The 16,442-nt window shown below is 49.3% G+C and overlaps 2 protein-coding genes across 5 annotated transcripts in view; both read left to right on the top strand.

The window, feature by feature from the left end:
• The window catches only part of CADM3 (cell adhesion molecule 3), a 28,609-nt gene extending 19,274 nt beyond the window's left edge, over window positions 1–9,335 (top strand). For 2 of the 4 annotated variants that reach the window (XM_037825617.1, XM_037825616.1), the window contains 8 exons: window positions 494–634; window positions 1,128–1,280; window positions 1,981–2,118; window positions 2,462–2,632; window positions 4,825–4,915; window positions 5,341–5,510; window positions 8,060–8,182; window positions 9,068–9,335. In XM_037825617.1, the coding sequence (XP_037681545.1) occupies window positions 494–634; window positions 1,128–1,280; window positions 1,981–2,118; window positions 2,462–2,632; window positions 4,825–4,915; window positions 5,341–5,510; window positions 8,060–8,182; window positions 9,068–9,186 (1,106 nt within the window). In that variant the 3' untranslated portion in view covers window positions 9,187–9,335. Of the gene's footprint in view, window positions 1–139; window positions 205–493; window positions 635–1,127; window positions 1,281–1,980; window positions 2,119–2,461; window positions 2,633–4,824; window positions 4,916–5,340; window positions 5,511–8,059; window positions 8,183–9,067 lie in introns of those variants that run through there. The other 2 variants (XM_037825618.1, XM_037825619.1) reach the window with 2 other exon arrangements.
• Window positions 9,336–11,331: 1,996 nt separating this feature from the next.
• ACKR1 (atypical chemokine receptor 1 (Duffy blood group)) lies at window positions 11,332–14,766 on the top strand. The gene is made up of 2 exons (XM_037813492.1): window positions 11,332–13,247; window positions 13,750–14,766. Exons 1-2 carry the CDS (start codon window positions 13,227–13,229, stop codon window positions 14,737–14,739), a joined length of 1,011 nt encoding a protein of 336 aa, XP_037669420.1. The 5' UTR covers window positions 11,332–13,226; the 3' UTR covers window positions 14,740–14,766.
• Window positions 14,767–16,442: the final 1,676 nt, after the last annotated feature.

Raw genomic sequence — 16,442 nt, 5'->3', positions numbered from 1 at the left:
GCGTTGTGTAAATGAATGTTCAAAGCAAGGATTAGCTTAGCCTTTTCTTCTTTTGACTTTCAGGATTATTAGTTACAACCACTTCTCCTCTTCTTGCTCTTACATGCAGGTGGTGGCAGGAAGGCAAAACATAGAGTGACAGATGTGTATGTGTGTTTTCAAAAGTGAATGGTAGAACCCTATCCGAAAAGATACATATGGAGGGTATGTGCAGATTTGGGGTGCTTTTATTCCTCTGTATATGGCCCTGTTGGTTCATTCAGCAAACCTTCAACAAGTATAAATACGTGTTTTCTGTGTGTTCAGAGCCCCAACCCTGCCTCACTACCCCCACGCCCACTCCCGTCACCACCTCTATTCTCCCATGAAGCCTTAAGATCACACAGAGACCTGGGCCTTGGAGGGTCTGAACTAGGTGAAGTAGACATTGGCCCAGACATGGGTGGAGGTATCAGGGGTTGTTCAGGAAACTGACCCTACTCTACTCCTGCAGACAGTCAGCCCTGGACATCTGATGAAACAGTGGTGGCTGGTGGCACAGTGGTGCTCAAGTGCCAAGTGAAAGACCATGAGGACTCATCCCTGCAGTGGTCTAACCCTGCCCAGCAGACTCTCTACTTTGGGGAGAAGAGAGGTATGTCCCATGTGTTATCCCCTTGGGAACCACAGGCTGGGGAAGGGGACTGTGGAGCCTGAGAGATATGTCCCTCTGGTCCAGAGGCTGGGAAACATGGAGATATGCTTTTTGAGGAAGCAGCAAGCCATAGGCTCCACAAATGGTTCTAGAGAAACTTAGGCATTATAGATCTGCCCTAGACCATGTGTGGGATTATAGGATCCCAGAGTGACTTCACAGGCCAAGCTGATGTCAGTATTGGCCTAGGCATCTCACAAGGAAGCCCACAAGATCCATCCTACTTTTCTGTATGTCTCTTAGGCTGCTGTGCCCAGTGGCCCAGGAAAGTGACTGAATGACCTAAAGATTGCTCAAACTGAAGAGCAGGTTCCCTTTCCCCCCATCCCTACCACATTATACCTCTTCCCCCAAGGGAGCAGGCCTGGGAATGGAAGATAAATATGAGAGGTGCTGTAAAAGCCTGGCTTCCAATTCTCCCACTTGCCCCCAGCCCTTCGAGATAATCGGATCCAGCTGGTTCATTCTACTCCCCACGAGCTCAGCATCAGCATCAGCAACGTGGCTCTGGCGGACGAGGGCGAGTATACCTGCTCAATCTTCACCATGCCTGTGCGAACTGCCAAGTCTCTCGTCACTGTGCTCGGTGAGGCTCCCAAACACTAGTGTCTCCACAGCATGCTGCTTTGCAAACACACCTCTCTAGGTTGGCCCCTGAAGCAGCCTGGAGCCAGGCAAATCTCCAAGCATTCTTGATACATTCTGCCTGTGTTTCCTTGCAACGGGATAAAATGCAAAGAGCAGTGGTTTCTGATCCTTCCTCCTCTAATTACTGTTTGATCTGTGAAAACCTCTTGCTCTGTTTGGGCTTGTATTTCCTAGCTTATAAAGAGGAATGATTGTGTCTATTTCATCTACCTCTCAAGATTATAGTGAAGGAAACATGAGATGTGTGTGTGATGTGTAGTATTAATTTCCAAAACAAGTTATCTCAGTTGCTTACATGCTGAAATCTCCACTCTATATTTTAATTTTATTCTTTGCTTCCCTGAGTGTCACACTATTTCTGTGGCCACCTCATTGTGCAGTGGGATGTTGGGTATTGTCACATGTCTCAAGCATGGGATATCTCCCCACTACCATGCCTCCTGTAGGTCTTCTTTCCTGGCCCTCAGAGAGAAGATACAAAGAGAAAGATGATTTTTTTTCTATTTGCTCCTACCCATCAAAAAGTAAAGTAGAACCCAGGTACCTGACCCCCAGGGATGCCTTCTCAGCAGGGAGAACTGAGGCATAACAACATGGTGCCTCTCCTTCCTATTCTGTCCATCCTGTATCCATGGCAGGAATTCCACAGAAGCCCATAATCTCTGGATACAAGTCATCATTACGGGAAAAAGAGTCAACCACCCTAAACTGTCAGTCTTCTGGGAGCAAACCTGCAGCCAAGCTCAGCTGGAGGAAGGGTGACCAAGAACTCCACGGTCAGTACCTCCTGTCTTGAGATTATAGAAGGAGGTGGTGGGGGGAAGGAAGAGGAAGAGAGACAGAGAGAGAGAGAAATATATGCCTATGTATGGGCACGTAAGGTGTGGTATAATTGTATAGCAAGAGAAAGGGCATGATATATTTTGTGTACGCTTGTGTGTGTGAGTATGTGTGTGTGCTAGGGCCTATATTCTCTCTGGGTGGGCATATCCATTTCAAAAGTCTCTAAGTTTGTCTGAGTTGGGACACACTATCTGTGTGTCTACAATGGGGCCCACACTATATATGTATGTTAGGGCTCACTCTCTGTGTATACATGTATCTATTTCTGTACTTTAGGAGAACCAACCCGAGTACAGGAGGACCCCAATGGCAAAACCTTCACTGTGAGCAGCTCAGTGACGTTCCAGGTTACTCGAGAGGATGATGGGGCCAGCATAGTATGCTCTGTGAACCATGAATCTCTACAGGGAGCCGACAGATCCACCTCTCAGCGCATTGAAGTTTTATGTATGCCATGGGCTTGGGGTTGAAAAGGGATCAGGTACGAGGTGGGGAGTGGGGTCAAGGAAAGTGCAGGTGACTGTAGCTGAAGCAATATACAAAGAAATGAGAGATGGCGGGAATAGGCCAGGGGTTGGCAAACTTTTTTCTGTAAAGGACCCAGTTGGCAAATATATAGGCCTTGAGGATCATACAGCCTCTGTCTCAGCTACTTAATGCTCTCTTGTTGCACAAAAGCAACCACAGACATCATGTAAACAAATGAGCATGGTCATATTCCAATAAAACTTTATTTACAAAAACATGCAGCTGGCAGGATTTGTCCCACAGACTTTTTCCAACCCCTGCACTAGGCCAGTGTTATGCAGCTAGATTTTAAATTGTAGTGGTGAGTACAGCAAATCAGGAGGCAGAAGACATAGGTTCTAGTCTGCACACCACTAGCTGCATGATGTCAAGAAAATTACTTTATCCCCACTGAGCTTGATTTGTTATTTGCTAAATGAGATAGATGAACATGAGGATCACCAAAGCATCTTCCTGGTCTAACATTCTATGATTTCAAGAAAATATGGGTTGTATGAAACCACAGCCTCCCTAGTATTGATATTCCCACACCTTACAACTGAGTACTCCCCTGTCTGCCCCAGCTCCATGACTCATCTTGGGATTCCAGCCTGAAATGGCCACTGTTACTATCCTGTCCCTAACCTTTCCAAGGACCCTCATCCCCCTATGAATTCTGCCTTGAGGAGGGACAGGAGAATTTCCCTCCTCATCTGAGGAAATTAGGAATTTTTCATAAAGAACTTTTCCGAGTGGGGAGACATAAAGGGAAAAGGAAAACAAAGTACAAAGGCAGAAGATAAAGAGTTGTAAAATAATGCATCTCTTGTCCTAACTGACTTTTCCTAACCTTAATGCAATTCAAATCAGTTGCTAGTCTCATTATTCAAACTTTACCATGGGAGAGGTTTGGGGTGGCATCACTTTCCATTTAGTAGATACTCAGTCTCTTTCAGAAGTTCAGAAACTAGCCTGGGGGCAGATGACCTGGGTTATAGCTCTACTGCCTCCACTTAGTAGCTGTGTTCCTTTGGCCAAAGCATTTAATTTGTTTGTGGCTCCTACTTACTTTTGAGAACTATCATGAGGATAAATGAAACAATGTATATGAAAGAAACTTCAAAATTCTATTTTTTTTAATGCTATTTCTTTTATTATTATCTCTGAGTGTCAGGCTCCCAGCCTTAGTCTCCATCCCCTGACTTGAGCCACAAAGGCTCCACTGTTTTGTACAGACCAGCTGGCAATTACTCTCCAGAGACCCTTTTGGCCAAACTGTGATCAGCACTCAGCCAACAAATGCTATAGTCCAGGCACCGTGCTAGAGGTTTCGATGGCTAAAGGGCCCTGGAATACCCATTCTCTCACCTGGACTATTTATTTTGTCCTGCTTGATTTGACTGGTACATGTTCATTAACTGATTGTTAAGGTTGGCTCTCTCCTTGAGGGAAGCTCGTCCTCTTTATCTGTTGTTCTAAACCAGCATCTGGTTGTATTGTTCTAGGCGGCCATCTGGACCTGGCCTCCTAAGCAGCCCTTTGGCGTCAGAGGCAGATGCCATTATTCTTTCACAGAGCCCATCTATATGTGTCAGTGCCTTTTTTGCAGCCAAAATATGACCCCCATCTCTTCCTATTTCAAAGCTCTCCCTTCCTCTTTGGACTGACCATTAGAAATTTCTATGTTCAAAGGTTGCTTCCCATTCTAAGCTCCCTTGCAGAACAGAGAGGACTGACAGGTTGTGAACTTAGTTAAGTGATCAAGCTCAGGTTTATTTGTTCTGTCAAAAACGATCTATGTACGTCCCATCTATGTGCTCGGCATTTTTGCTAGGCACAGTTAAACCAGGTCTCTATTAAGTCATTCCTGGGTACCCACTGAGGACAGAGCTTCTGGAATCCTATCACCATGAGGTTGCAATACAACAAGTCTCTCACACATCTAGTAGCAAGAATGGTCTTTGCTCACCAGAGGTAAAGGGAGGAGGGCCTTTGTTCACAGCTCCTTGGGCTCCTGAGGCATTTGTGGTAGAAACTATAGTGCGAAACTGAGTGATTTCAAAACACGTATGAAGGCAGCTGATCTAAATTGTTTGGGGGGTTTTACGTTGACACCATTTCCTTCTCCACAGACACACCTACAGCAATGATCAGGCCAGAACCTCCACATCCCCGCGAGGGCGAGAAGTTGTCACTACATTGTGAGGGTCGCGGCAATCCCGTGTAAGAAGATCCGATTCCTGGCCTCTAACGTACCTCCGTGCTCTCAGATTGTGTTGTCTTCACTTAAAGGATTCCTATCGTCTGTACTGCCTGAGCCTCCCATTTTTCCTGCCGCTCTCTAACAATGCCCATCAATAATTGTTTCTCCTGTAAAGACAGCAGAAGTGGGGAGGGGGCATCCCTGGCTTTAACCCCTGGGGTTCCCATAAGGAGCCAAGTTGCAGCAATATGCAAGTTAGGAACCTTCCCAAAATGACCCAAAGATTTCCTCCTCCCCCTGCCTCTGAGCAGCTCAGCCTCTGTGCCCTTGTAACTTCTTGAGCCCCCATCAAACCTTCCCTGACTTGCCCTGCTCCCCATTTTTTCTTCCTTTAGCTCCCAGTCCTACTGTCTCCTGAACACTTCTGATTTCTCTGCCTCAACAGTCCCCAGCAGTACCTGTGGGAGAAGGAGGGCAGCGTACCACCCCTCAAGATAACCCAGGAGAGTGCCCTGATCTTCCCCTTCCTCAACAAAAGTGACAGCGGCACCTATGGCTGCACAGCCACGAGCAACATGGGCAGCTACAAGGCCTACTACACTCTCAATGTTAACGGTGAGCCCTCCTCAGTTCTACCGTGTTCTTATCTTCTCTCTTTTCCCTCTCCCAATAGCATCTCCATACAGTGATTGGGAGAGGAGTAAAGGATCAACAGCCCACCTGTGGAGGCCTGAGGACTTAGCCCTATGTCCATTCTGGAATGTATAACAAGGAAAAATCAATAGAAGGGTGGGCTCCCATCTGCCTTTGTTCAGCAGTGGTGGCTTAAGTGACACCATCCTCCAGCCCCTGCACTCACCTGACAACAAGAATAATAGTTCTGTGTTTAGAAGCCCCAGAACCTCTCAAGTGCAGGTGTATAGGCATTTGCCTTTTCAATGGGCTGTTGTCAGAGTTGCTTCTCCTGTCACTAGCTTTGGGATGCATGCTATTGCAGTCATTTATATTTCTGCAGACCTTGAACACACTCTTCTGGGTCCAGGCTGAAAATAGAGATAAGCTTGTACTATGCTGAGAGACAGAATCTTTTCTCAGATGCCATATCTTCTAGGAGGACTAGATGATTCTCCTTTGAATTTCTTCCCAAAGCTGTGACCCCATAATTAGCTTCAGGAGAAGTAATGGGCTAGCACAGAGTCTCCTTTGTGAAGAGTTGGCAGGGGATTTTTTGTAAGATCCCAAGGGTAGTGGGGTCCTGCTAGAACATCTTATAAGCCTCTTCTCAGATTAGGGGAAATGCATGGTCAGGGGCATGGCAGAGGCTCCCTTTCCTGGAAACACCCATTAAAGCAGGGGGGATCACAGCCAGGCCCCCCAAGGTTAAGAGGCCTGAGGTTCTTGGGACCAGACTATCCGAATTGGTGTTTCTGACTCTGGGGACAGACCTCAGCATGTGGGGGCAGCCTCAGCACAACAATCGAGGCTATTATAAGACACCCACAGCAAAGACAAAGCACTGAGGTCTGGTCTCTGTACCTGGATCTCTCCAGACCACCTCTGACAGTGATTGGCAGTGAGGGAAGTCCTGCACCTCCCCAAAGTCCCGGTGTCCTCCTGGTTGGGATCTTGCTGATCCCTCTCTGTCCTGTGGTAAAAAGCCAAGAGGGTCCCGTTTGACTTCCTCTGCTTCGAGTGCTGACCCCTCGCGGTCAAATGAGTTGCTGCATCTTCTTCCAGAAATATTAAGCAGTACTGACCCCACCTGCCTGGAATGAAATTAAATGTAGTTCCACGCAGAGACAGGCGCCTGTCAGTGATGACCCCAGAGGTCTTTCTGGCCATGAAAACCTGTAATTTTCAAGGGAATTTCCATTTCTGTAGCCTCTGGAATAATTATCCCAGATTAATTTTCAATGTGGACTGTGTCTAACATATCTCTGGGAGAGAGACAGTGAGTAAGCTTGCTCTGATTCCTCCAAATTACACCATCACAACTGCCCCATCATATCATGGAGCCCTGAGACCCCTCCTCTCCTTCCCTCCCAAGCAGAGCATAAGGAACCAGAACATAAATGTTTTCTTTTCAAGTAAAACATAGACAAGCAAGGAGCTAAAATGTTGGCCCAGTCAAGCCTGAGGAGACATAAGGAAGGAGAGACAAAATATATAAGGAGTCAATGAGGCATCAAAGCTCAAGCTGAGTCTACAGAAAAGTAGCAGCTTTCCCATGGGTGGGAGAGCTACATCTATGGGTATTATAATTCTGGACACATCAGATCTGTATCCTGGGCCTTTGCACTGTGTCCAGAGATGTTTGGGACTCTGGCTATGGCTGGTGCTGTCCTTGCCACACCCAGCCTGGTCTGTGCTGCAGAAATCCTCTATAAATATTACTATGTAGAACACATTCTCCAAATCTGATGGCTGAGACATTAGCCATCATGGGAGCAAGCAGTTCAGGCCTCGTCCTTCCTACAAACCTTTGGTTGGTATAGAAATAAAAATGGAGTCCCAGGCCACCTAGTTGGAACAGGCTAGAGAATTGGGGGCTTACTGTTACTCTAAGCTCCCCTGCCAAACACTGCTCTTTATACAGGCGGTCACCAACTATCCTCTTTTACAGGTTCTGTTAAAGTGCTTCATTCTTTGCCCCTCATTTTTTGACTTCTTCTTTCCTCCTTTATCTCAGAGCAGTGGGTGAATAGGCTGAAAAGCCCCTGAGAGAAGCCAGCTCAGAATAGCAAGCAGACTGGAGGGTGAGAGGCATGGGGGGTAGGGAAGGAATACTCTGGGAACCCAGAAATTTGAAAGAAAAAAAAAAAAAAAAAGAGCAAGAGATGATAAGAGTTAAAGTGATGATATTTGATGATATTTGATCACAATCAAGCTTCAGTGCCATTAACTCAACTTAGAGGCTTGGGTGTGAGCAGAAGCTTTATTTTGTCATGCATGCATCAGTTTGTTTTAACAATTACTAACTAGGTACTGTGCAAGAAACTAGGGTACAAACTAAGGCATATTCCCTTTACTGAATGATGCCGCTTCATTCTCCTGATGTTAGTCCATGTTCTGTGCTCTGTAGGACTATGCATGGCCAGGTCAAATATTCTATGGAATAAGGGTTCTTTCCAGATCTGACTGTGTGCATCCCTCACTCCCTCCAGACCCCAGTCCGGTGCCCTCATCCTCCAACATGTTCGCCATCATCGGTGGGATTGTGGCTTTCATTGTCTTCCTGCTGCTCATCCTGCTCATCCTCCTTGGCCACTACTTGATCCGGCACAAAGGTCAGAGACAAGCGGGAGCCATCGGGAGGACTTGGGAGAGGATAGAGGGTCAAACAGGGACAGGCAGGAAGGAAAAGGATGCAGGAAGAGATTTCAGAGATTCACTCAGCCCTTGGAGTGTTTGAGAAAGAGAAATAATGCTGCCAACTCCGTCACTGTCAGCCCTGCGATAACCAAGCACCACAAGCCCCTCAGTAAAGCTTGATTACTTGGTGGCCATCCAAGTCAAATCAAACCTTCCCACTCAGTCAGCTGCTGCTTTCATGCTGCTCTGCCTCGGGGGTCTCCTGCCGTAAGGCAGAAAGTTCCCTGAAACTCTGCATCTCCATCCCATTTCTCCATTCTCTCTGTTTAGCCTCATTTCTTTGGATCTCCTCACCTCTTGTCCCCACACCATTTGTTTTCCCTCTCTCTACGCTCTGTTTACCTTCTTCCTATATCCGTACCCTCTCTACCCCTCACCTCACATTCCTTCCTCTCAGACTTCCCCTCTGATATGACGTTCAGCGGACTGTCTATATGGGTTGGTTCAATGCTAGCCAGATCTCAAATGCCTTTCCCACAAAGCTCAGATAGCAGTTTCCCCCTCACCGCCTTTCTTACTCTCTCTCACGCACACATGCACATACACCTGCAAGCACTTTTGTTTTTGCCTGTATTATAGATGAATTTGTAATTAAGGGCAAGATTCATTAATTCATGGGAGGGCGTGATCAGGTGTGAGATGTTGGAAGGAAAACGCAGGTTAGAGAAGGTGGGAAGAAAGCGCTAGGCAAGGGAAAAGGTACCTGAGCAGCGTGTGGATGATGGAAGGGGAGGCGGACAGTGTGGGCTTCAGAGAGCTGGAAGCTGCCCCTGAGAGGAGGAGCCTCTGTCTCCACCCAGGAACCTACCTGACACACGAGGCGAAAGGCTCCGACGACGCCCCCGACGCGGACACGGCCATCATCAACGCGGAAGGCGGGCAGTCGGGCGGGGATGACAAGAAGGAATATTTCATCTAGGGGCGCCCGCCCACCTCCTGCGCCCCCCAGGGGCCCCGTGGGGACTGCTGGGGCCGTCACCAACCCGGACTTGTACAGAGCAACCCCAGGGCCGCCCCTCCCGCTTGCTCCCCAGCCCGCCCACCCCCCTGTACAGAATGTCTGCTTTGGGTGCGGTTTTGTACTCGGTTTGGAATGGGGAGGGAGGAGGGCGGGGGGGAGGGGAGGGTTGCCCTCGGCCCTTTCCGTGGCTTCTCTGCGTTTGGGTTATTATTATTTTTGTAACAATCCCAAATCAAATCCGTCTCCAGGCTGGAGGGGCAGGGGCCCTGGGATGAGGAAAGCAAAAACTGGAGGATTCGGAGGAGAATGAAGGTGGAGGGGTAAGGAAAGGGGAAGGAGCTGGGCTGGTTTGGTCATGGGGGGCTCTCGGCAGCCAAACCCTCCACCCCACCCCCACCCCCGACGCTTATCCTTTAAAACAGTGCAGCTTCCCCAGACTTCTCCAGAAACAGGAGGGTTGTGAGCAGGAGCTGGAGGTGGCTGTTCTGCCAGCCACACGGGGAGAGCTAGGGACAGGGAGGAGGGGCCATCCCAGCGTCCCCTTCCACCGCAGTGGGGAAGGGGTGAATGGAAGAGATCCCCAGGAGATGTGACCTGCAGATGGCACGCAGCCATGCAGGAATCCAGAGCTGCACCATAGGGAGAGCGCAGGTCCCTGCAAGGAGGGGAAGGATGGCAGAGATGTACCCATCCACTCCTTGCCACCCCACTCTCCCACAGTGAATGAAGCCAGGCCCTTTTCACAGGAACTGCCCTTGAGGGATAGCAGAGAACTCTGTGGGCCCCTTGCTATAGCGGCTGTGGGAGAGGCACTGCTCTGGGGCCTGAAATGCATTTGCTTCCCCCACCGAGGGGCCCCCCCGACCTCTTACCCGAGACCCTGGACTGTTGCACGGCAACCGCTCCTCTCCTGGCATTGCTCAGCAACTCCTCCCCGCCTCTTGTGCCCCCTGTGCCTCCTTCCTGTTCCCTAAGACAGCCCTGAGCTCTCCCTCCCTCACCAGCCAGGCAGATATAACAACAAAAATACTAAAAGGAGCTTCAGTGCACTGAGCTGTTTCCTGCCCAAACTAAGGGAATAATGTGAACTTTGAGTATGTCAATGTGTGCGTGTGTGCAGTGTGTGCATGCATGTGTGTTTGAGTAAAAGAGAGATTGAGGAGGAGGGGAAACTCCCAGGGGTCCTAAGCAGGTGGGTGGGACTGTGGGGACAGGTAAAGGAGGGCTTTGGGAGTGGAGGATTCCTAGTCAGGGTTTGTACCTCACCTGGGATGTTGCTCCATCCTGGTATTTTCCTTGCTGCTCCCAATGCCCATCTGTCTTGGAATAAGGAGTCCCAGGATGTGTTTCTGCTCAGTTGTCCATCCCGTGTCTCCCTAAAACACAGAGCATCCAACCCCTCCCTCGTTCCCCTTCCCCAAGCCATGGAGTCAGTGCCACAGCCTTTGCTATGCACCCCCCAGGCCTCTCCCTGGCACTGACCCTGGAATGATCCACTGTCACTTCCTTTTCCCATAGTCTGTACTCAGTGAATTGAGGACTGGGAGTGAAAGGCCCTGTCTCTTTCCCTTCTCCACCCCTGCTTTTGATTTTTCTGTCTTCCTTCCATGGGTGGGAACTGGTTATTGTGGAGATGATGTTGCTGGCCCTCTCTGTCCCAGCCGGCCTGCCCCACCTCAGACCCAGGATGCCCTTTGGCACTGGTCTCACCCTCCTCCAGCATGTCCTCCCTGCTCCAACAAGGGGCGTGCAAAATGGAGGCAGCTGCAAACCAGCAGGTCTGCCCACCCCTCAGTTCAGGTAATATTGCTGTGAATCTTCCAGCCACTGGTCAGGGCCCTGGGCACAACAAGGCAGCCCCTCACCTAAGCCAGGGTCCCCTCCTCTTTACAGAAGCAAAGGAGCCTGGGGCCCCAGGCCTGTCAGGTTCCCTTGTCTCCCAGCACCTGCTTTTGGGAAGATGACTTTTCCTCTTTGAGCTGAACCACTCTGTCCATATTACACAGAAGCCATATTTGTACGGGGGGCGGGGGGAGAGGGGCTGTTGTGCTGTGTGCGTCTGTCTTTGGGGGTGGAGGGGTGGGGGGAAGAAAGCAGGGAGGGGATCGTGTATCTTTATAATCTTTCTAACTCTCCTGTGCTAATCTCAGACGGGCTACCCTCAATATATCTGGATTATCGTGTAGTTCGGCTGCCTCCTTCTTGCTGCTCTCGCTGCTGCTCAGATGTTTGTGTATAAAGGGCTGTTCTTCTAGTATCCCTTGCACCTGGTACCTCCATAGATGGTGCGTCCCTTTCCATGCCACCACCCAATGGTATCTTTGTATTGCAAACAGTATAACTTTTGGAGGGAGAAAAGTGTATTCAGTTTCTTCTCCCTCCACCCCTTTTGCTGAGTCCTTGTTTCCCAGAGAGTGTTTGGGGTTGGGGCATCTGGCTGCTCCCTGCTGCCCTCTGCTAGGCAATGCTGGAGAATGTTGAGATGAAGGTGGGAAACCATCAACAGCCTTCCTGGAGAACTTCACCAGACTCCCCCAAACCTCACTTTCCAACCCCCCTCACATGGAGCCTGGAATTTGAGCTAGTGTCCTGGGAGAAAAGGAGAAAATGTCTATAAGGCCTTTTGGCACCTTGCTGTGAGATGTGACACTTCCCTTCTCCACCTCTCTGCGCATGGGATTGAAGCTCCTTGGCAGAATCTAGGTTAAAATATCTCATGCTTTCTTGGACAAATGTAACTGTGTCCCCTAACCAACTCCTCTCTACCTCACTGTCCTGACTTGGATTCTCCATTCCCACCCTTCCCAATTTCCAGGCTAAGTCTCCCCAGCAGGGGAAATAAAATGCAAAAAGCAGGAATGGAACAGCAGAGATCATTGGAAAGCAGCTGGGGGAAAGTGGCTACCTCAGAATCTGCCTACAGGGTAGATGCCCTTTCTCTCTGTTGGCCAGAGAGAAATAGCTCTTCTCTCCTATAAGAAACTTCACATATTGCTAAGATGCTAGGCCAATGAACCAGCTTCCAGAGGCTGTATGTCTCCCAAAAGAAATATGAATAGAGAGTACCCGATGGGCAACAGTCCCATTTTGAAATATGCCATCCCATTGTCCCCCTGAGTCTACTTTAACGTGTCAGACCATGTGTTCTGTTTGATATGGAAGATACATTCACTGCACCCAAAGGTGGCTAGGCAAATGCCCAATTGCTTCCCAAATTAGCTTCTTTATGCAGCCTTGACAGCCACCCCAAGTCCTCCCTCCTCTCACACTGTAACACCCAGACATAGAGATAGGCATGCACACACCCATACACCCCCTAACACACAGATATATATGCATGCTGATATGTAAGAACACAGCCACGTACACACACACAGATAACTAAGTACATTCTTATACCCAGACTGATGCCCACGAAGAGCCCACGCCTGTACCCTCAGGTTGTCAGCATCACATGGGCCCAACCACACATACCCACCACCCCTCCCAGAAACACATAGCTTTAGAACTGCATTCCTTGGATCAAGTTCAAGGGGATAGAGAAACGGTGAGAGTCATTAGCTGCCCTTTCCCCCTACCTTCCTAGCATCTCTCTTATCTCTGCCTCACACTTGGCCCCTGACCCCCTCTTCCTTCCTTGTTCTTGAAGGATCTTGTCTTGCTGGAAAGCCCCACTGGTGTTTCAGCTTTCCCTTCCAGCTTGCCTCTCTCCACCTTCAGGAAAATACCGATTTTCTGGTCCCCACCTCCTTCCTTTCCTGAGTACAGGTCCTGACCAGAAGAAGCCAACCTCAAAACAGGAAGCCCCTGGGGCTAGTCCCTATGTAGAATTGAGGCTTAGGAAGGCAGTGGGTGTGGATTGCTTCCGGAATGCCCCCCACCCACCCCATGACTCTGCCCAGTAACTGATGGCCCTCATTAGTCCTTGGCACTTATCTCGGAACCACCAGTAGAGTAGCCCCAGCCCTTGCTCCGCCTGCCTCAGCTCAGCCAGTGCCATGGGGAACTGTCTGCAGTCGGTGAGTGTGGGCGCCAAGCCCACAATCCCTTCTCTCTTTGCCCCCGTTCCCCCTTCTGCTTACCTCACCTCTCCCCTCATCTTTTACCCCTTCCCTCTTTTTTCTCTCACTTTTAAAATCTTTTTCCTTTCTCTCCTTCTTACCCCAGACTCCTAGCCAACCCCCCCCCATTATTTTCCTTCTCATTTCCCTTTGAGTTCATGTCCACCTACTTCCCTCATTATCCTCCCTCTCTGACCTTCTCCTGCTCTTCCAGTCCTATCCACCACCCCTTCCTCAGCTTTTCCTTGACTCTCTTTCTCCGCAGTCTCCTGAGTCTCACTGCTATGTCCTTTTTCACCATCTTAACTGTCTGAAGATACCCCAGCTCCCTTGTTCTCCCAACCCCAGCTCTCCCTTTGTCCTTCTCTCCTCCCACCTTCCCAAAGTTTTCAGGAGACCTTTCAGTGGGGAAAGTGGGAGTAACTAGATGATCTGATTGCCCTCTGGGTGTGTCCTCCAGGTGGAGCCCTCCCTCTCCATAAGTGGCAACTCAAGTAAGTTGGCTTGGGAAGATATTTGGAATGAGTCTGAGTGGTATGATTACAAATCATTTGACTACAACGACACCAGCCTGGAAGCAGCTGCCCCCTGCCACTCCTGTAACCTGCTTGACAACTCCTCGCTGCCCTTCTTCATCCTTGCCAGCGTCCTGGGCATCCTAGGAAGTGGGGCTGTCCTCTTCTCACTCTTCAGACCTCTCTTCCACTGGGACCTCTGCCCAGGCCGGCTGGTCCTGGCACAGTTGGCTGTGGGCTCTATCCTCTGCAGCATCGTGGTGCCCATCCTGGCTCCAGGGCTCAGTAGCGCCCACAGCACCAGCCTGTGCCGCTTGGCCCACTGTGTCTGGTATGGCTCAGCCTTTGCGCAGGCCCTGCTCTTAGGGTGCCGAGCCTGCCTGGGCCCTAAGCTGGGTGAAGATCACGTCCCAGGCCTCATCCTGGGGCTCACTGTGGGAGTCTGGGGAGCAGCTCTCCTGTTGGGGCTGCCAATCACCCTGACCAGCGAAACTTCTGATGAACTCTGTGTCCTGATGTCCAGCAGGAGCCTGGGAGCTTTGCAGTCCGTGCACACTGCAGCCTGTTTTGCCATCTTCTTCTTGTTGCCACTGGGTTTGGTAGGAGCCAAGGGTCTGAAGAAGGCATTGGGGAGGGGGCCAGGACCCTGGGTTGATATCCTGTGGCTCTGGTTCATTTTCTGGTGGCCTCATGGAATGGCTCTGGGAATAGACGCCCTGGTGAGGTCCAGGATCTTGCTATTGTCAACATGTCTGGCCCAGAGGGTCCTGGACCTGATGCTGCAACTGGCAGAAGCCCTGGCAATATCACACTGTATGGCTACACCCCTGCTTCTGGCCCTGTTCTGCCACCAGGCCACCCACACCTCCATGTCCTGCCTGCCCTTCCCTACAAGGCAGTCTTCTCATCTGGAGTCCCTTGGAGGCAAATCCTGAATTAAAGCTTACACTGCTTTTATGAAATGGATGGTTTCTTATTTTGTCTGAGGATGAAGAAGAGAGGAAGAAAAATGGGGGGAGAGACACATTTCACACCAGCTTTTCCTGCCAGCATCTGTTTTTTTTTAGCTGGCCCAGAGAGAATGTGAATGATGTGCAAACACCCTCAGGGCACACAGATGTTCCCTTGAGGTGTGGGGTTTTTCTGCCATTGCACGGGGAGGAAAAGAAGGAGCAGAGCCATCAGGGTAACAGCTAAACCTGAAAAACTAGAATAAATGGCTTAGCAGGTAAAGAAAGCAGAGAAGCTGCAGAGAGCAAGTGGGATAGGAATAGAATCTGGACAGAGAAGACGAGAAGGGTGAGGATGAAGCCCAAAGTGCCATTGCCTCTCCCCTGTCTGGCCTGTCTAGCGTTCTTCTCTGCCTTCCAGCTCTCTGACTTCTGTTGGTTTGTTTAAAGATTATAGCAGTAGTGGGGAAAGGTGGGAGAAGCCTCCTGGGGACTCTTCTTAGTCCAAGGAACATACCAAGATAATTCTAAAAGACCCTCCCTAGGATTCATCTCTCCCAGGTTTATCCCTTGTGTGTGAGTATCTGTGTGTGGGCATCAGTCTGTCTCATTCTGGTAGAACCCTTATTCATGTTAGATGTATACAGGTAATAACATGTCTACACATAAACGTGCATTTCTGTCAGTGTCTGAACTGCGCAAACCTAGGTCTGTGCACAGATCTCTTTCAACCCCCACACACTTAATTCTACTCCTTGTCCTTGTTCTCAGGATATGGAATCAGGACTTATGATTCATTTCTTACCCAAATGAGTTTTCTTTACCCTGGTTTCTTTGCTGAGACTTTGCTGTGTAGGATGTGTAGAGGGAAGAAAAGATCAAGAAATTGTTAAGGGTGGAGGAACTTACAGGAGGGTCTGATCTGATTCATCTTCTGCTTGGAATCCCCCAATTATCCCTTTTGAACCCCAACTCTTGAAACAAACCTTTCTTTCCTATACACATCTTTCCTTCCACCTTCCACAAGGTACTCCTATGCTCTGGGCATCCCATTCCTCCAAATAATCCCCCTGATTCTCTGGCTGCTTAATCGTGACCCTGGAGGCTTTTCCTTAACTCCCACATAGCTGAGCTTAGGTGATCAATGGAAGCCCCTATCACAAAGGGAACAACTTCTACCATCAGCAACAAACACGTCTTTCTCTCCATGATGTCACACACACAAAATTATATCTGTTCCTCAAATCCAATTAAAGGGGCAAAGGAAACTTGAGAGGATACCTCACATTTGTCTGAATATGAGTACAGATGTGAACCCATTTTTCAAAGATGTGCTGTACCTTGCTTCTTCCATAAGATGCTCTGCTCTACTCTTTGGATGTGGGATTCAATTGGAGAGTACAAGAGAGGAGCAGAGATGATTTAGAGCATCCTAAGCAGGAAAGTGCAAAGGGTTCAGGGAATTTTCCTGGGTGGGTGTAGTGACAAACCTCTAACCGCTCCCCCCCTCCTGTCTCATAGCAACAACCAGGTCAGCTCCTGATTGGTTCATCATAAATTGAAAGGCGGGATTTAGAGACCAATTGAGACACGGAAGAAAGTCTGAAACAGAAAGGAAAAGAGACAAAATGAATAAAAAATGTAATCCAAGATCTTAAATTATGCTAAAGTCTCTGACCACAGTTCAG

Source organism: Choloepus didactylus, chromosome 2 (genome assembly GCF_015220235.1).
Source record: "Choloepus didactylus isolate mChoDid1 chromosome 2, mChoDid1.pri, whole genome shotgun sequence".
NCBI lineage: Eukaryota > Metazoa > Chordata > Mammalia > Pilosa > Megalonychidae > Choloepus > Choloepus didactylus.
This window is presented reverse-complemented; position numbering and strand designations above follow the sequence as displayed.

Excerpts from the sequence above, each read along its gene's own strand:
- ACKR1 (XM_037813492.1), top strand. The coding sequence starts at position 13,227 with ATGGGGAACTGTCTGCAGTCG. Across the intron at positions 13,248-13,749 it reads TGGGGAACTGTCTGCAGTCG|GTGGAGCCCTCCCTCTCCAT; the intron begins GTGAGTGTGGGC and ends TGTGTCCTCCAG.